The following is a 21,160-nucleotide window of genomic DNA, read 5'->3' on the forward strand; positions in this document are numbered from 1 at the left end:
GTTTCGGGTGGCCGCTTGCTCGTCTGCCAACTTAAGTTATAAAGTAATAAAATGACTTGAGACTTACCGCTGATGGTAAAAACTGGGTTTCCGTTAATGTGGGGCGAATAATCTTCCACTTTATCTGACGGTTTGACGACATCGAGGGCTCCAACCATGCCTGTATAAACAAAAATGTACTTTATGACCGTTGTTTTTAAAATCAAATTCAAGTTATCTTTAACATGAGAAAGCGTGCATTGTTGATTCGATTGAAGGCTTGTTTTGCAAAATCTAGCTTTCGAACCTTAGTACATATAAATATGTTATATTATAGCATGGATGTAAGGAGGGATATTGTGAAAGAGGATATGCAGGGTGGATAAGAAGGGTGTGGATTAGTGGTTTAATGGAATGAATTAATGGTGAAAGCATTTTTGAAATCGGCTCAGTAGTTTTTGATTTTTTTCAATACATACAAAAATACAAATCTTTCCTCTTTATAATATTAAGCATTTAGTATGTTTATGAAATCTATATATATATATACATATAATAAAGTATAATATAATAGTTGCAGTGTTTGTTTGTAATATCAAAAGAAAATTCCAGATTTCGGTAAGATCAGGTATTTGCGTTGGTGATAACAAAGACAGTAAATAAAATTGTTTTGTCTGTCTGTCCGCAAGCCGCGTTTGTTCCGGGTTATATCCTAAACGGCTAGACCGATTTCGACCAGACTTTCACTGAAGGAAAGCTGACATAGACGGGCATATTATAGGGCACTTTTTTATCTTAATATTGCGTGAACGAAGTCACGGGCAACAGCTAGTGATAAATAAAATAAAGTTGATTGCACCTTTAACTCGATAAATATAGGAAGACGGAGACGGCTTATCGGATAAAACATATTAAAAGTATTGTTGATTGATTTATTAATAAAATAACCCAATAAGACGTTTTTTTAATAATCCTTGATATGAAAATCAATAATTCTCTAAAGTGGATTATTATTATAATAATCCGATCCGTCATCGATTTTATTTTAATACAAGCTTTCGCCCGCGACTCCGTCCGCATGGAATTAAAAAAAAAACAAAAGTGAATAGCCTACGTGTTCTTCCAGACTATTCTCTACATCTATACCAAAATTCATCGAAATCCGTTGACCCGTTTAGGCTGCAAACTCTAACAAACATCCATCCATCTAAACTTTCGCATTAATAATATTAGTACGATGCGTCAGCGGCATTAGAGCCCGCACACCATTGACTTAACTGTTGTATAACTGTGTAGTCTCGCTTTGATTCCTATGATTTATATGGAGGTCTACTACTCTATTTTTAGTTGTACAACTAAACAGTTGAATTGGCTGCGTAACAATCGACAATCGTACAACGATTGTGCGATAATTTAGTCCAAGGTGCGCTCTTAAAGTCACTCAGTGTATACGATCGTTTCAACATAAGTTATCATTTTATAGATCGATATAGTAATTAAGTTTTTACTACGGCAGTGAAATCTTAGATCGAAGCCGTACAAAGGTTAAGACTTGAGGTCATTGTATTTAGGTTAAAAAGTAAACTTGTCGACAAGGTGAAAGCGAAAATATCTTTTTAATAAAGAAATGCCGATGTTATTTTAGAGATACTTAAAAACAAAATATATACAAAAGTATATTATTTATATTCACACTATTATAATAAAGCGTAAACACACACTTCTTTGTTGCCTAAGATGTCAGTAACTACAGCATATTTTTGAATAATTCTTGTTTTAATAAAAAGCCCTACACTTACGTCACGCTTTAGGCTATATATTTTCACGCCATTAAACTTAGGCGGTAAATATTTTGGATAAAAACCCTAATGTGGGAAAGAGACCATAAGTTGCTGCCAACATCAAGGAAGCAAAGCTGCCATGGTTTGTCATCATGTCATGTCATTTCGACATTTGCAATTGATAATTTGACACATGTAAACAATAAAATAAAATTTTCATAATTTTATGCGGATGAAGTCGCACTTGGACAGCTAGTTATTTAAATACCTAATGTGCATAACAAAGTACTAATGTACAGCTTATAAACATTTAAAAGTAGGTACTTATAACGTTACAATGGAAAGCTTACAATTTTTATATTACATTGTTATTAAGGATAGATGACGAATTCTTTTAATCGCACTAATATTATAGATGCGAAAGTTTAGATGGATGGATGGATGTTTGTTTCTATGTATCTCTAGAACCACTCAACGGAACTAGCAAGGCATAGATGTATAGACTTTGTCTGGAAGAACACATAGCCTATTATATTTTTTTTTAATTTCGCGAGGAAAGAGGCACTATAGCTAGTCCATATCTATACTAATAGTATAAAGAGGAAAGATTTGTATTTTTGGGTTCTCTTATGTATTGAAATAACTCAAAAACTACTGGGCAGATTTTAAAAATTCTTTTACCATTAAGCTACGTTATCAATGAGTAACATAGTCTATGTTATTGTTATTTTCTAATTTCACGAGGACGAATCGCGTGCAGCGGCTAGTATTAACTAGTTTAGTGTTCTTATATAAATACTAGCTTTCGCCTGCGACTCCGTCCGTGGTATTAAAAAAAAACAAAAGTAAGTAGCCTATGTGTTCTTCCATACTCTGCTCTACATCTATGCCAAATTTTATCCAGATCCATTCAGCCGTTTAGGCTATAAACTCTAACAAACATCCATCCATCTAAACTTTCGCATTTATAATATTAGTTAGATTAGATATGTATTACATCACATAATAAATCTCATCAGATTTTACGACAGTCGGACATTATGACGTCATAAAAGTGAAACTATTTTTGTGACAGTCAAATTTTATTCATCATCGTTGTTATATCAATTTAATAGTATGCATGATATAATTTTTATCTTCTATACTCTATACTAATATAAAGCGTAGACACACACAACTTCGTGACGTAAGATGTCAGCAATCTCAGCATGTTTTAATAATTATGTCTTAAATGAAAAGCCTTACATTACGACACGCTTTAGGCCATATATTTCCACACTATTAAATTTAGAGGGTAAATAAATTGGGAATAAAAATTCATGTGGGAAAGGCACCATAAACTACAAGCTGCCAACATTAAGGAAACAAGTTTATTGGTGACGGTAATTTTGACATTTACAATTAAGAATTTGACAAATGTAAACAATAAAATAAAGTTTTTATAATTTCATGCGGATGAATCCGCAAGGGAACATCTACTCGTAGTTTTAATAATAACCACTGAACACACGCTTTAGGCTATATATTTTAATCAAAATTGGGTAATTAGTAACAATTTCTGCGACAACTACAAGCCAATGCCAACAAATCTCGGCTTTGGTATTTAAAGAATGAATTCTTAAAATTATTATTTTATCTAATTTTTATTATCTACATTTTTGGATTGCGATATCCGTTAATAGAAATTACAGCCACTAATCAATTGAGAATGATTAATTGATTGATAATCATTATTTAAAAGTACATAAACACCTAAATGGATTATGGATGATATATCATGTATTAAATTATATCATTTTCACGAACAAATAAAATGAAAGATTTAATAACATCTCTCGAAATAATGTAGTTACCTAACCATTTCATTGTGTCCGTATTTAAGGATTTTTGGAGGATTTCACGTCTGTACCAGATTTAATTAAGGCATGTTTAGCAGGTTTGGAACTACTTTCTATAGGAGCCACAGCCATGTTATGCTTTAATAAAATATAGTCTTTTTATGTTTTCTTCCAATTTATACAGAAAAACCTTACCAATAACACCGTTTTCCCATGTATCCACGCTCGCCAGTACCAATATGGCCGTCGTGTCGTCGAGCCAAAGCAACACCCTTACTTCTGACATCTGACTATTGTCTGATTATTAACATAAAAAGGAGAATTCCGACATTTTAAAACCATGATATAAATATTTAAATACGGTGTTGGATCACAATTACAAAGTTTATATTGTTATTTTAGATAAAGATAAACGGTACTGATTTATAGCACAGACTAAATAACCTTCAAGAATAAAAGCTAACACTTCTAACATTCTTCAAAATTCTTGGTTCAAGTCACTTTACAGGATAGCCACCGAGATTCTTTTAGTGAATTTAAATCTTAGCTAATCCTGCCTATCCCCTAAAATATCATAAAATAAAACTCCATAAAAACGCAGATCTATTGAAACCTTTAAGATTTTTAAACATGTCTACAAGAACCTCTTATCTAAATGAACGACTAAGCAATGTTAAACGACAAAAAAAAATTCTTATTGCTACACTTGTTTCTAACGTTCTCAAAGGAAGTATTTATTTTCAGCGTGCATTACAAGTATACGGATATGTTCCGGTTAGTACTCCGAAACTCATAAAGTGACCTCCAAGTGAATTAACGAATATTAAACCTATTTGCCACTAAGAGACTAACTGCAAGAATACGTAACTGCTATTTGTATAGCTGTCAAGCATACTGGATCCGCGACTCTCAATTGTCGTTCGCGAATAATCGCTTGGTGGAAACGGCACTTAAAGTTTGTAAGCTGATATCAGATCTAACGTATTACACCAGTGGTTAACGTAAACTTAGAAACATCACGGAATTATTCAAACATGTATAATAACGAATTCTTTTGATTTTATAGTGGAAAATTTAGAGTTCGATATACGAGTAGTGTTCGATTTAATTCTTAGAGAATTAATTACGTGGGTAATGACGTAAGATGCATATCGTCAATCGAAAAACAATGTAGGAAAGAATTCGATTTTCCCCAGGAAACTATTTGTATTTATATTCTATAAGTAAGCTTCCATTTATAAAAAAAATAGCTTTCGCCCGCGACTCCGTCCGCGTGGAAATAAAAACAAAAGTGAGTAGCTTTATATATTCTTCTAGACTATCCTCTACATTTGTACTAAATTTCATCGAAATCCGTTCAACCGTTTAGATTGCAAATTCTAAAAAACATCCATCCATCTAAACTTTCGCATTTATAATATTAATATGATGTATGATATTTAACATCAAAGTTAAAATGGAAAATTAAATTCAATTAGCGATTTAATTTCTTGAATGTAATATCTAATAGTATCATTTAAGTTTTTATAATACGATATTGTCCACAATATCTAACAAAAAAATTAACATCCTGTTCTGTATGATTCATTCAAGTCTTAGAAGGCTTCACCAGAATTATATTACGTCTTTTAATACGAAATTGCGAGTATAATAGCTATAAGATGTAAATTCGTGCACGATTGGGAAATACCGCGACTAAAGAGTTTTGTACTTTTACTAAAGACTAGTTGTTGCTCGCAACTTCGTCCGCGTGAAACTAAAAAATACGCCTATGTTACTCGCAGATAAATTACCTTTTTAATAGTGAAAGAATTTGTAAAATCGGACCAGTAGTTTTTGCGTGAATCAAATACATAACTGCAAAAATCCAAAAATACAAATCTTTCCTCTTTATAATATAAATAGAGATTATACGTCATGCAGCGACTTGCGAAGTCCACAGATTTTCGATCGCACGTTCGATCAACTTGCTGGAAATTTACTTTATCGCCTTCTAATATTATTTTCCAGTTAGGATCTGAACCGATTAGAGAGGCTCTTGTTTTGAGGTTAATTCTATTATAATATTATTTTTCAGTAAAAATTTAAAACCCGTACAGAAAATGACATGACAGCAAAATACGACGAGGTTGTTGTGTCATTTTTGACAATGACAGGGGGGCGCTAGTGAGCTATTATAATTTAGTTTGTCTTGTGCCTAGCAGGTCAGATAACTTTGGTCTATAAAATTATAACCCAAAACGTTTACTGTGACATAATCAACAATGTTAATTAACAATAACAAGGTCAAGTATGGCATCATAGCAATCTGTACGCAATAAATAAATGGAAATTGTAAAGTAATCGAATGGTGAGAGTAAAATCGATTACGATAATCTTTAATCGATTCGGCACTCGGAACGGCCGACGAATCGATTCGGACACGGTGAGCACTATCGACTTTTTAAATGTAAGTTTCGATATTATATTTAACTAGCTGTTCTAGTGCGGCTTCATCCGCATGAAATGTGAAAATTCAAATGCACAAATAACAATTGCTTCCTTGATGTTGGCAGCAACTTATGGTCTCTTTCCCACGTTAGGATTTTTATCCAAAATATTTACCCCCTAAGTTTAATGGCGTAAAAATATATAGCCTAAGCGTGACGTAAGTGTAAATCTTTTTATTAAAAAAAGTACTATTCGAAAATATGCTGTGATTGCTGACTTAGGAAACAAAGAAGTGTGTGTTTACGCTTTATTATAATAGTATAGATATAAAAATAAAATGAACTAAACTTATATCGTCGTCAATTCGATGGCAAATGTTTCTCGAAATTCTAGGAAGTTTTTCATTAATTATTTACTGTTTTAATGTGTGGAAACAATTGTATAAACATTTTCTACAACAAAACAGTTTTGAGTGTAAAAGACAATTGGGTCGTAAGTAATAATTATATTTATTAAAATGTGATCAAGTATTGCAATAGTAGAACAAAAGCCAAATACTTTGCTATTTGGTTGCATAAGAAACTCTCGCATTAAAGCGAAGTTCAGATAGTACAGTTATGTACAAAAGTGTTACATGACTTATATACATCACTAAAGGTTGGAATTTATTAGGATACAAATGCATCTAATAGGTTGATTTTGCTGTTTTTTTATAATTCTTTTAGTGCTGCTTACACTTGAAATATTTCTGTTATAAACGCATACTTTAGTTGCTTTTCATCAAAATAAGTAACCACTTTTTTAAGTTAATTGTACAACCGAAAAAGATTAATTAAACAGTAATAAAATAACCTTGAAATAATACATGATTATTTTATTTTTTTTTTATGTCGGTGACTGTACATTGTCTCGAAAACAGAAAATAAAAAATAAAGCGCATTATGGCGCAAGGGCAACGCTCCACTGCCCCCGTGGCGCAACGTTCGGCTTTCACAACTCGCCTCTAAGCGTTAAGGTCTGTATCCACTTCATTCCTATGTTGACCCCAAATTAAGATATTTTATAAAACTTGATTATCATCTCCGTGACCATATCTCAGTACTGTCAATCGCCTCATCAAAGAGATTCAAAATACATATAGAGGAGACATAGGTGACACTGTCACGAGGACGAAGTCGCGATCATCAGCTAGTTGTTATATAAATTGCGTTGTTTACATAGGAACCTACCTTAGGATCAGGGGAGAGAAGGATCAAGTGATCCCTCTTAAAGTAACACGTGTACTAAGTCCATGAAATAATAGCACGTGTAGGGTCAGGCGACCGCACGTGGAATTCGCCTTGACCGAGGCCTATGCTGGTAACTTTGCTGCATTAACCTCACACGCGATTATAGTAAAACTTCAATAAAATATTGTAATATGAAAGGGAAAATTAATTAAACTAAGCTTAATAGAGGTAGCCACTATTCGATTTTTAGTTGTGCTAGACAGTTGATTTGGCTGCGAAACAATCGACAATCGCAAAACAGTTGTTCGATAGTTTAATCAAAGGCGCCCCAGTGCCCGATTAGCCATATAGCAAGAGTTGCAAATGCTACGGGCTCCGCGAATTTGGAGGCACGCGCTCTAACGCCTGCCAAAATAAAAATAAAATGTTTTATTTAGTACTCTAAGCTTGAGAACCTAAGGTAAAACAAGGGCCCCTTGAAAGATTTTTTTTTAATTTACATACAGAAAAAAATTTTACAAATAAAACTGCTGTGCAGTTTGTTGGCGACAAACACCCATTTCTTATAAATATACCTTAATATATCTTCTAATTATTCTTATATATTTACATCAATTTCAATTTTTGACCGACTTCCCAAAAGAAGGAGGTATTCAATTCGTCGGTATATTTATTTATTTATTTTTTTTTTATTTTTTTGTGAGAAATGATTTCTTAATTTATTTTTTTCAATGTGTTACCATAGGCCCCGCCCAGGCTTAATCCGGCACTGATGCGCCAGCTCTAAACTCATTTGACAGAAAATTTTTCAACATGTTTTTATCTAATGGTTTAACCAATTGAAATTTCTTTTAACAGCTCAAACGATCTAAAACACGTTTGGCGTTTGCACGTGTTTATAAGACAAATGATTCATATTTCTATTTAAAATATAATACATAGAACAATATAAGATTTATTAGGCTATAAAACTTTTATACGATGCGTTTAAATGATTGGCATTTATATTTTTATTATCTATTCTATAGAAATACATTGTAAAATATTCACGTGTTTAGCAATATTACAAGCTAACATAATCAACAGAGGAGGGGATGCACAGAAATATATTTCCCCTATCCTTCTCTCAAAACAATTGATTAAGTAAAAAACGATTACGTATTAACTTCTTTCCTTGCAAAATTATTTGCATCGTTAACAACACAGAAGGTCAATTCTTGATGAACTTATATTATTCATAACGTGGAAATCTTTACCTTGACCTTGGTATAAATTAATAAAATTTACTATAGAAAGCAAACACAGTAAAGCAAACTTTATAACGAGTGGAGACAGCCGAATATTAAAACGAATTAAAACTAATTTATCGCTGTACAATCTAACAAACGAAAAGTTTTAGTGAAATTGAAATGTCGTTCCAGTATTCGACCGTGAAACTACTAAATTTTTATAATTTTGCTACATCATACTTATTATTACAAATGTGAAAGTTTAGATGGATTGATGTTTGTTAGAGTTTGTAGCCTAAACGGCTGAACGGATTTCGATGAAATTTAGTACAGATATATAGGAAAGTCCGGAAGAACACATAGGCTTAACATTTGTTTTATTAATTTCCACGCGAACGGAGTCGAGCGAAAGCTAGTTTAAAATATAAATATAACAGGGCGAAATTGTTATTGATGCGAAACGATTTTGGAATTAAAGTTACTGGCCATTAATAATTTTGAGTACTGGGTGAATATGCATCGGGCATGACAGATGGCAAGCGTCGATCGAATGACTGATGACAGTTGTCATCAAATGGTTGAATAATGCGTTTTGTTATTATAAAATCAATTGGTTAATGTCTGTAAATGTTTCCAATCCGATTAGATTGTGTTGTGTAGTTTCCATTTAAGATGGTGGTCAAAAGGATGGTGTTTCTAATGTTACGCGATTGTTATTTCATTATCTCCGACATACGCCCACAATGGTGGATGGTTACCGTATGCCTTCGGAATGAATTCTACAAACCGCTCGTCACTTCGATAAATATATGAGGTAAATTATCTCGGTGGTCATAGGAGCATTTTTGAGAATAGAAATTTAGCTGCCATAGTCATTTTATAGTCAAATAAAACAAACTAATTTGAAGATAAAATTATACTTTTATCTCGTATTACAGTTAAAGATTTATAAAAAAAAATAAACAATAATAATCTCATTAAAATGTGATAGGAATCAAGAATTTTGATTAATTACTTTTATTTATAAAAACGGAATTTTCTGATGTGTGTTTTTACTATTTGTATAACTACAAAAAATGTTTATCAACATTTCACATTGTTACTAGCTGTAGCCCGCGACGTCGACTGTGACTATAAATACATAATCGCATGATACAACTGCTTCAATTTATCTGTGGTAAGCAGTAAGTCAAAAGATATTTAGATAAATGTTACATGTGTTGAAATCGTCCCCTTCAAATCAATGCAATGTTGGTTTTATCTTGTTTTTCGAAACATTTTCGTGATAACGATGATAAGGAAACAATTTTTGCAATTTAAAGGTCATAGTACAATGAAAGAATCTTCTAGTTAATATCGAATAATAGCTATTTTTCGACACAATTGCATTGTTACCAATTTTGATTAATGAGGAAAAAATAATTGTCAACTCTTCATTAAAAAATAAATGTACATACTTAAGTACTGAAGCCAGCTAAATTTGACTTCGTTCCATCGTTCGTATTGACTGATGTTACGCGATGTGGCATAACATGTTACATGATAAACATTCGTTCAATCAGTAGATAACCAGCGATCAATGGGTTATTCTCAACCGTCACCCTGCTCTGTCCCCACGTGGAGACAGATGAGAATAAAAAAACTTCAACCGACCAACCTTTTGCGACGAGGGGACGGTTGGAACTTATTTTTCATAACGGTTCCATCTGTCACCTTATTAGTGATAGCGGGACTAAAAGGTGGGACGGAAGAAACTTTTTATTTTCACGTGAGGACAGAGAGTGGTGACGGTTGGGAATAATCCCAGCAACGACCCGTCGATGCCAATTAAGCCTCATAACATTACGCCTCTTATAATCGGTATGAACGGACCTTAAAAGGCATATATATATTTTTTTAGACAAAGAAAGTAGAGATGGGCAATATAGATAAAACTTAGGCTGTGCCCAGACGACCTTTAATAAAAAGGTCTGAGTATGATCTTTACAACGGTCGTCTGAAAGTGACCCTTAGTAGCTTTAATTCAGTCTTTATTTGCGTAGATGTCACTGTTATCAAACAATTAGAAATGTATTTTTATAGGCAGTTAGCAATAACATCTAGTAACTAAATTAGAATAATGGCTTTGTGTACAAACATTTTTAGGTTACCTAGACGTGTTCAGTTTTAAAGCCCACTTTAACAATATTAACACGTGGAATCTCGTACTTATTTTCTTTGTTTAGTCGTGTATATTCTCGCTTATGAACTTCTCGAAAGTGAAATGCACGTTTGAATGGCAGATTCAACCATGTAACCTTGTATTTCGTAGTCTGTCGGTGGCACTGAAAGTGTTGTTGAAATTAGTTAGAAATACAGTTTAAAAACGTATAATGGCCTAAGACAAAGAACGATAACTATAATGTTTGATTTACTAATAAAAGCGATAACTAGCTACTCCTTTTATAAGAAAAAGAGCTGTCGCCCGCAAAATTCGTTAGCGCAAATTTGGACCACCCGTTGCGCCATTTTGGCAGCGCGAAATTAAAAAAGTAGCCTATAATATGTCCATCTATGTCAGCTACTCTCCAGTGAAAGACCGGTCGAAATCGGCTTAGCCGTTTCGCAGATTACCTGGATCAAACGCGGCTTGCGGACAGACAGACAAAAATCAGCAACGCAAATACAGTCGCTACTTCAAAATTGACCTTTCAAATATGGCAATTTGAATTAAGACTGAAGTTCAACACGCAAACTGTTAACACAAATCGTATTGTCCGTCCGTTTGTTGTACCACTGAGACAAAACAATACGGTCACATGGCCAAGAAATGTTTTCAAAGCACTACAGTTAATTCCCAAACAACGTCGGGTGAATAACTCGTTTACTTCATGTAATCGCTATTACCAGATGGTGATGGAAATCGAATAACAACCGAATTATGACCATTTTGCTTTTTAAACCATTACAAAACTATTAGATGTCAATATTTTATTGATGTTTTGAGTTTTGGTGTGGACTCATCATTTAAGACAATGAAATAACTTTTTACATACGTCAACACATTCTATGTAGTTTCACGCGCCAATGAACTCGCATGACTCTAGTTCGTGCAACGATCATAGTTTATTTAAACGACATCTTTAATTCTATATTTAAAGATAATTGCCGCACTCAATGACAAATTTATATTTAGAGACCAATTAAAAATAAATTAACAAGTCTGTGGTACTTTTTAAGCTATTTCACTCGTATGACAGTCCGGAGTAGAATATGAATCGATTACAGCAAAATGTATGAGCGCGTACACCATTGACTAAACTATCGCACAACTGTTTAGTGTCCATTTGGTTTCAATAGGCATGTAAATATGTAGGTGTGAACACTAATCGATTTTTAGTTGTGCAACTAAACAGTTGAATTGGCTGCGAAACAATCGACAATCGCACTACAGTGCGATAGTTTCGTCAAAGGAGGTCGCCTGCTCTAGCATTCATCCCGACAGTTGGACTAAAACGATACTGCCAGCTTAGTAATTTAGTAACTAAATGTGTCTGAATAACGAAAAACAATGCAAAGAAATTAGTTCCATATTTTTCCGCAATGAAGAGAGTTTTTACATTTCAGATAAGGCTTCATTGGAAATGCTAAGTTATGTTAGTGCTCCGAATAATCACTTAATGTAGGAAGTATGGATTGGATTACATTCGGTAGTTCTATTGTTCCAAAACTATTGAAAGGAAGAACCTTCTTACGCACCGTTGGCATAGTAATGACTGTTCTCACTTCCGTGTTAAAATATATCACGTCTGGTATTGTGTTTTGTTTTGGTAATGTCACCGTAAGATTGTTAATTTTGTAATTTTATAATACTAATGTTTCTTGTGTAATTCAACGGTGTCTGGGTGTACCTATTCTATGCTTACTGTGGGGCTTGAATCCTCTGTAAATTAGGTGACTAGACCTTAGTCAACCACTCTGGCTTATTGCTGGTTCTCTCTCTCTCTCTTTAAGTGCCTCTCCATTAATGGAGGTTGGCCGTCAGCTCAGCGAACTTTTTCCGGTCTTGTGCCAAGCGAAAAAGATGTTCTACGCTGGCAATATTCGTCCACTCCCTGATATTTCGCAACCACGATTTCTTTCTTCTTCCAGCGCGTCTTTTGCCTGCAATTTTGCCCATCATAATTAGTTGAAGAAGGCCGTATTCCTCATGTCGCAAAACATGGCCTAGATAGGCGACCTTCCTCTTTTTGACAGTCTGCAATAGCTCGCGGTCCATGTCAACGCGCTGGAGCACCCGCAGATTGGAAACCTTCTGTGTCCAACTGATGCGTAGCATTCTACGGTAGCACCACATTTCAAAAGCTTCCAAAAAATTCTGGGTATTGGCTTTGAGAGTCCAGGCTTCGCTACCGTACAATACTACAGGCCACACATAGCATTGGAGCATTCTGATTCTGAGCTTCATAGATAATTGGCGACTACATATAACTTTGTCCAGTCTCTTCAAGGTGGCTTGGGCTATTCCAATTCGGGTCCTTATCTCTTCTTCGCTATCCCATTCTTCATTTACCCAAGCACCGAGGTATTTGTACGACCGCACCCTCTCTATGTCGGACCCCGCGATAGTAATCCTGGGATTCAGGTGATTATTCGATACGACCAGGAATTTCGTCTTTGAGACATTCATGTTCAGGCCTGCCTCTAAACTGCACTCATGGACTCTATCTAATAATGCCTGTAAGTCCTGTTCTGACGAGGCTATGAGAACGGTGTCATCGGCGTATCTCAGGTTGTTAACTACTTTGCCGTTTACCTTTACACCGATCTCCAATCCTTCCAGCGCTTCAGTCATTATCGATTCTGAGTACAGGTTGAACAATAATGGCGACAAAATGCAACCTTGTCTGACCCCACGGCGTATATCTAACAGCTCTGTTTCTGAACCTTCAACCCGGACAGTAGCCTTTTGGTTCCAGTACAAATTCTTGATGACTCTGATGTCTTTACCATCCAGTCCAGCGTCGATCAAGCGCTGCATAAGAATGTCGTGCTTTACGCGATCAAACGCCTTCTCATAGTCAATGAAGCAGAGCATAATGTCCTTCTGCATATCTCGACATTTTTGCACTAAGACATTCAGGGCAAAAAGTGCCTCACGGGTGCCCATACCAGACCGAAAACCAAACTGGCTCTCCCCTAGTTGTTCGTCACATAGGGGCCGTATCCTCCTGTATATAATAGCCAAAAATACTTTGAGTACATGACTCATGAGGCTAATCGTACGGTACTCCGAGCATTTTTTAGGTTTTGGTTTTTTGGGGAGGGGAAGAAACGTGGATCTAAGCCAGTCATCCGGGAGAACACCCGAGTTATAGACCTCATTGAAGAGGCCTGTCAGAGCATCAAGGTATTCGTCTTCCAAAAGCTTTATAATTTCAGCAGGTATGTGGTCTGGGCCAAGCGCTTTTCCTGTCTTTGCTGCTCTCAATGCTTGCTTAACTTCAGATGTCAATATAGGCGGGCCAGAACTATCCGTGATTACACCACTTATGGATCTTGAAGCATCAGCAAACATTTTCGCTATATAGTCGCTCCATGCGCACTTTTTGCTCGCATGATCGACAAGGAATTTGCCATCGTCATCGCATAAAAAATTAAGGTTAGGTTTTTTGTTGATACCTGCTAACTCTTTCACCTCTTTGTGAAGATTAAAACTATCATGTTTTCGTAGAAGATGTTCCATACGTTCACACTTGTCACTGTAAAACTTGTTTCTGGCAATTTTTATCTCCTTGTTTATAAGTTTATCTAACTCTGCGTATTTCGCTGAATTGGTAGTCTTATACGATCGACGTTCTTCCATCAGATCCAGAATTTCATCCGTCATCCATTTTTGTTTTTTAACAGAACGAGTTGGTGCTAACACGGAGTTAGTAATATTAGCGACTTGTTGTTTTAAACTCAACCAAGTTCCCAAAGGTGAATCTTTTTTAGCTATTTCTTCTTTGGCCCATTGATTTATTGAATTCGAAACAGCGGCTCCAATTTTACGGTCCTTCATTTTCCTGGTATCAATGAAAAATTTCTTAGTGGCTTTTTGTACTCGTTTGAATTTACACCCTATTGTGGCAACTACTGGATTATGGTCGGATTTTATATCGGCGCCAGGATACGTCACGGCTTTTTTAATAGAATTCCGGAATCTTTGATTTACAATTATGTAATCTATTTGATTACGTACTATATGACTGTTATTATGTCTGGGAGAAGTCCACGTATACAGTCGGCGTGGATGCAGCTTAAAAAGTGTATTTGCTATAGTAAAACCTTTGTCTTGACAAAACTCGACTAACATATCTCCTCTCTCATTTCTAGATCCGAGACCATACAATCCTGTTACTCCTGGTACAACTGTTGACCCTACTTTTGCGTTCAAATCTCCAATTATTAGGTTTATTTCGTGATTTTTGGTGTACTTCAGTAGGTCATCTATTTGCCCATAAAACTCTTCAATTTCATTCATCGGTCTCTCTGCAGTGGGGGCGTAAACTGCTATGATGTTAATATTGACCGGATATGCGTTCAGTTGTATAAGCAGGGTGCGGTTTGAAAAGGGCAAAAAGTTGCTATATATTTTGCTATATGCTGCTATGCTATATACTATATATGTTGCTATATATTGCTGGTTGGTTGACATCAAACATTTATTTTGAACCGGCATTCCCCCACGACTCCGTCCGCGTGGAATTAAAAAAAAACAAAGTGTAGCTTATATGTTCTTCCAGACTATCCTCTACATCTATAACAAATTTCATCGCGATCCGTTCAGCCGTTTAAGCTACAAACTCTCATCCATACATCCATCCATCTAAACTTACGCATTTATAATATTAGTAAGAGGTAAGATTAGTAAGATTATGATTTCTTCACCTATATGTGCAGGCATCATGATGTTTTCTTTGACCGTAAGAACGTCGAGTAAATTATGCATATATGAAAATCCAAAATCCCTGTGATACATGGTGGGATTTGAATCTAGGGGAACTGGAGATTGCAAGTGTTTAAACCACTATACTGCCTATTCTTAAAGTCACTGAACTTAGCCAATCAAGGGTTATAGTAAACAAAGAAATTAAAGGCAATTTCTTTGCCAACCTACTTTCTCACGTTGCGTTTCCGGAATCTTTTCCTATTGTTCTTCTTTCGCGGCGGTTCTCATTATTATGACATACTGACAAACACAATTTAACTACACACTGTATTCTAAAGTGAAGGAAAACTCGAGGAAACCACATTTGCAAAGAAATCAAACTATATCAAAAATCACTTCCCAATGAGACAGCATCTTTAAGATCTAAAAAATCTAATTTAAGCCAGGCTTGAAAATATCAAATTATTCATATTTCTATTATTTTTGACAAAATAACGGAAAAAATATCAAATCCAATTGCAAACAAAAACTTTATTTATTGGAAGCGTCTGTCAATCAGAGTTCAACGACCTTCGTTTTATTCGTAGTTCAAACGCTGAAGGAATACAAAATTTAAAAGATCCAATACTACGTGACGGATCAAAAGTAATTAACAGGCTGTTTTTCTATTTTATTACCGTTTTTATTGACGAAATATACAAAAGTATAGTCATCCCTTTCAGACTTATCGCAATAAACAAAGATGACGATCTAGTATGGTATTTCTGCAAGGACCCAATTTATTCTTATGTTTTGTATTATTTTTGCGTACACCGTAATGTCTGTTAAATAGTGCAATGATGCTTTTAAATAAAGCGTGAATCTAAAACGAAGATGCCAAGATGCCATTTAAATTATAGCTGCGAAAAAATCAGCATAAAGGAATTCAATTGTCGTCAAAAATAGCGGCTTTTTGCTATTGTTTACGGATATTATCTCTTTGTTTCGTAATTAATTTCTTAGGACTTTATTTACTTTTATTACTAGATATTGGGAATCTATCAATATAGTAATCACAGCTAGTTATTTTAGAAAATCATTATACGATTGCACTCTTTTAAAGTAATAAAATAAACGCATTATTTATCTTTAAGACTATTAATTGATACTTGTAATTGTCAGAGTAAACGACGCTTTGTGTGCATGATGTTAGCAGTAAAACACGTGCATACTGTGTAAGCGAGACAAACGTATAGCACAGCGAGTAATTCGAAAGAGAAGGTACGCTGTCCTCGCTTTCTACTTTTATTTTGAACTGTAACCTGTAGCTGACTTCATAAATGTAAAGATTTGCGACCATTAGTATACAAGTAAGTCATAAAGTAGCTATTGACACATTTGTTTCAATGACTTGAAGATTTTGTTATCGCGCTGTTTTTCATCAAGGTTCTAACACAATAGCCATTAAATACCTTTGAATTACGTTGTCATGCTTGTTAAAAATCTGCACTTCCTCTTTCTTTAATGAGTTTACGGAATATGCAACGTTATTTAGTTGAGAAAAGGTATCATATTCCTGTAACACTTAAAGGAATGTCTAGGCTAGGTCGTTATTGATGTACCTCATGGTTTTCAATCATTGAAAAACCATTGGCGGCAAAAGTAGGTGAGAACTGAAGAAAATATAGATGGACTTAGTCATTCGGTTAAAATATGTCTATTAGGGCCTGTCGCACCACTGGCTGATACAGGCTCAGATAGCTTAAAAATGACATCACTGTCAGTTAAAGTAACAAATTCCGATATATCCATCATACTTTTTACACCTTGGGTTGTTATCAGACAATTTATAATTCGGTGGGACAGGCTCTTAGAACAGTAGCAACGTTTACTAAATATATGTTAATGTTATAAAGAGGAAAGATTTGTATTTTTGTATGTATTGAAATAACTCAAAAACTGCTGGATCGATTTCGTAAATTCTACCACCATTAAAAAGCTACGTTATCAGTGAGTAACATAGGCTATGTTTTTATTATTTTTAAATTTCACGCAAACGTAGCAAGCAACAGCTAGTAGTACAATAAAAATGGCGATAATCATATGTTTATTTCTTTTATTAATATACAATTCAGTTTATTGGTCTATAATTACCAACGTGTTCATAAGCCTAAACGATCAGTCCGCGATAAGCTTGGCTTTAACACTAATAATGGGCAAATCAGACGTCAAAACCAATGCATGGTTATCCGTTGATTAGATATAGACGGAATGGTATGCAGTAACACAAGGCTACGTTCGATAACCAATATTTGTACAATTACGAATTTAAAATAAACTCATTATCAGCTTATACATCGCTACTAAGGGGCTCGGAGTCTACCCTAATAAGGGGTTACTAGGTTTTAGTCAACCACGCTGGCCCACTGTGAGTTGACTTCACACACTTTGAATTTTTTCGCCGATATGTGCAGACATCACGATGTTTTCCTTCACCGTAAGAAGGTTGGGTAAATTATGTAACATGAAATTCGCAAATCAAAAATCACATTGGTACACCGGGATTCGAACCCAAAACCTGTAGATCACAAGTCAAGTGCTTAAACCACTGAGCCACTGACGTTCGACGCTTTTTATTATTGTAACTTACAAAAGTAGAGGTACGAAATACGGTGAAAACGACCTTTAAGAGATAATACAAATCGAACAGGAAATGTAAAAATATTATATCTAATATGTTATCAATAGTAAAATAAATTTTGTTTCTTTCACTTCTTTACATCATATCTTCTCACTCTTGTAACGAAATGTGAGCATAGCAATTTTACCACGTGTAAATCTTATCTTACTAGCCTTACTAATGTAATAAATGCGAAAGTTTCGATGGATGGATGTTCGTTCTAGTTAGTAGCCTAAACTTCTGAACGTATCGTATGAAATTTGGCACAGATGTAGAACATACTCTGAAAGAACAGATAGGCAACTTACTTTTGTTTTTTGCGAGGACGGAGTCGCTGGCGAAAGCTAGTATTTAATATTCGCAGTTAGATCGTTAGATAGCAAATCAAATGATAATTGTTACTGGCTGTCAAATCATTTGATAAACTATTATTGACATTGGAGTCAAGATAGCGTCCGACTTTGAACGTATTATTTTCAATAAACAGATAACAGGAAAAAATCACAACTCGTTTACCCTTCCCTACAACTTTAATGACACTTTCGAGGAGGGATGGATCGCATGTAACAAGATGGACGTTAGTTATTAGTGTGGTACACCGGTAGAGGTAGAGGTAGAGAAAGAAAGAGATGGATTTCGTGAAAGGTAACATAATCAAGGGAATGATGACTGAGATGACGTATGATAGAGTTATGTGGAGGACAAAAACCTGTAGAGCCGACCTTACGGGAGTAATAAGGAGGAAGATGATGATGAACCTTTTAGTAACACTTTCAGGGAATGTTTTCTTTATTTCTTTTGACAATAACAGCCTGTGATTATTCTAATTTTTTTCTAGATTGTATTTGTAAGTCTGTTTGTATTTTCTTTATGTCTATGACTAATTCGATTTGCAATGCACATTGTAATACAAAACATTTTCTATAGTAAAATGCTAATAAGTTACCGTCTAGCTTATTTTAAATCTATACTAATATTATAAAGAGGAAAACTTTGTAATTTTTGTATGTATTTGTTTCACGCAAAAACTACTGGGCCGATTTTAAAAATTCTTTCACCATTCGAAAGGTAATTTATCTGTGAGTAACATAGGCTATTTTAATTTCACGCGGGCGAAGTCGCGAGCAACATCCAGTACAATATAAATAGTTAAAGAAACTATCTAAACTAAGTATGGGAATCTACATTTAAAGCATTATTATTATTAGCGATCAATCAAAGCAATCAAATATTTACTCTTAGTAATACTAATTATTTTATTTTCAATTTAAATTATTACATAAACTATTTTCTTTTATATGGAATATTAGATAGACGACACTGGGGACAAAAGCTAGTTACATTTAACACATATTATAAGTTTAAATTTTATTATCACACTAACTTTCGCCCGGAACTACGTCCGCGTGGAATTAAAAAAAAACAAAAGCGAGTGTATGTGTTCTTCCAGACTCCAGAATATCCTCAACATCTGTACCAAATTTCAACGAAATCCGTTTAGTAGTTTAGGCTTCAAACTCTAACAAACATCCACCTAAACTTTCGCATTTATATTACTAAGAAAGTAAGATTAGATTTAACCAGGAATAAATGAAATATCACTTAAATAACAATAATAAAACAGACAATAAATGTCAATCTTATGAAAATATGTTTGTTAAAGCATTTCATTGTAAATATTTAATCAGACGGCGTGTGTGTTCTCATGTTGGCACTAAACGCTGTGTATCGTGACATTGAAGGAAACCTATTTGACTGATAACTTCAAACTAATATGAAGAAATGTTTCACACAAGAATTACGCAAAAATAGATATTTACAGTGTAATGTAATAATTTATTACACAAATAATGTAATTATTACGATAAAATTTGTAATTGTTTATTAATTTAGTTTTTATTTTTTTTTTGTAGATTTAATTAATCGATAGTTAAAATATGTGGATATTTTAATTATCTAATAATCTGTTTATAATCTTAATACTGATTGATACGATTTTAATGCAAAAAATAATAAAAAAAATATACGTGTAATAAAATATAAAATTTTTATGACGCAAAAATTTTTTTACACGTTTCTGACCACTGATATTTTTTTACGATGAAATTTCATAAATCGTGTACAAAAAAGATAATGTAATGAATGAAGGAATTTTAAAATGCGTCTTTGTATGCGGATTCTTTGAAGCGTTGAATTTCGAACGGAGATTTATTAAGGTGTAAACTATTGTACGCAAGAATTTTACCTGCGTTCATCGCTAATCGGCTAAAGTACTGGCCAGTTAAGCTCAACGAAATTCCAAGCCATAAATAATTCGTAACATATTTTGTCCATTCCTACATCATTTTAAATGTTATTTTAATTCATAAAATGAAATTCTAAACACAACACACACAAAGCAATCGAAAATTATGAAAAAAACATGCAAAATGCAAAAAATAAAAAACCACTTACTTGCAGTTGTTTCTTCACTTGGTTCCTTAAATTCTAATATCACAGGATTTTAAGAATAATTTAAAAATATTGATTAACAAAATTAATTTACACACACTTAAAAACACTTTATATGAAAACTTTATACATAAAAAAAAATATTTACACGATATATTTACACTGGCCAGTTTATTTTTTCTTTCTTCATGCCATGCAGTTGAAGTTCTAATTTCGAAATGCAATTACATTTCGACGTTATACGAGAACGGTTTAATTTCGAATTCGGAACGCTCAGGTGCGTTCTGTACGGCGACTGCGATCGGACTGTCGTAAAGGTGGGCCGACCCCTGCCTTAATATCAGGTGTAGAACTCAAATGATAAGCCATACCTCACATTATCTACGAAATCGCAATTCCAATAACGTTTTAATACTATCATAAAGAACTAAACCCACAAAAACCTTCATTACTTTTTAAATCTGCAAGATTTTTATAGCGGTTTTATTGATTTAATTATCGAAAAAAAGCTTTATTTATGGAGATATTTTCACATTAGCGTTTTTTTGTTTTTATAGTAGAAGGAAACAAATGAGCAAACAATCGCCAATTGAAAAAAAAATATTTATAAGTACTATTTTAGTAAATTATTATTAAATTCAAAATAATTAC

At 34.1% G+C, this 21,160-nt stretch overlaps 1 protein-coding gene across 1 annotated transcript in view; it reads right to left on the reverse strand.

Moving 5' to 3' along the window:
* LOC106111440 (solute carrier family 41 member 1-like) overlaps positions 1-20,810 on the reverse strand; it is a 43,235-nt gene extending 22,425 nt beyond the window's left edge. Inside the window, exons 1-2 of the mRNA XM_013293535.1 lie at positions 20,513-20,810; positions 68-160 (exon numbers count right to left, since the gene is read on the reverse strand). Of these exons, the coding sequence (XP_013148989.1) occupies positions 68-158 (91 nt within the window). The 5' untranslated portion in view covers positions 159-160; positions 20,513-20,810. The remainder of the gene's footprint in view (positions 1-67; positions 161-20,512) is intronic.
* Positions 20,811-21,160: the final 350 nt, after the last annotated feature.

This window comes from Papilio polytes, unplaced genomic scaffold (genome assembly GCF_000836215.1).
Source record: "Papilio polytes unplaced genomic scaffold, Ppol_1.0 DF824169.1, whole genome shotgun sequence".
NCBI lineage: Eukaryota > Metazoa > Arthropoda > Insecta > Lepidoptera > Papilionidae > Papilio > Papilio polytes.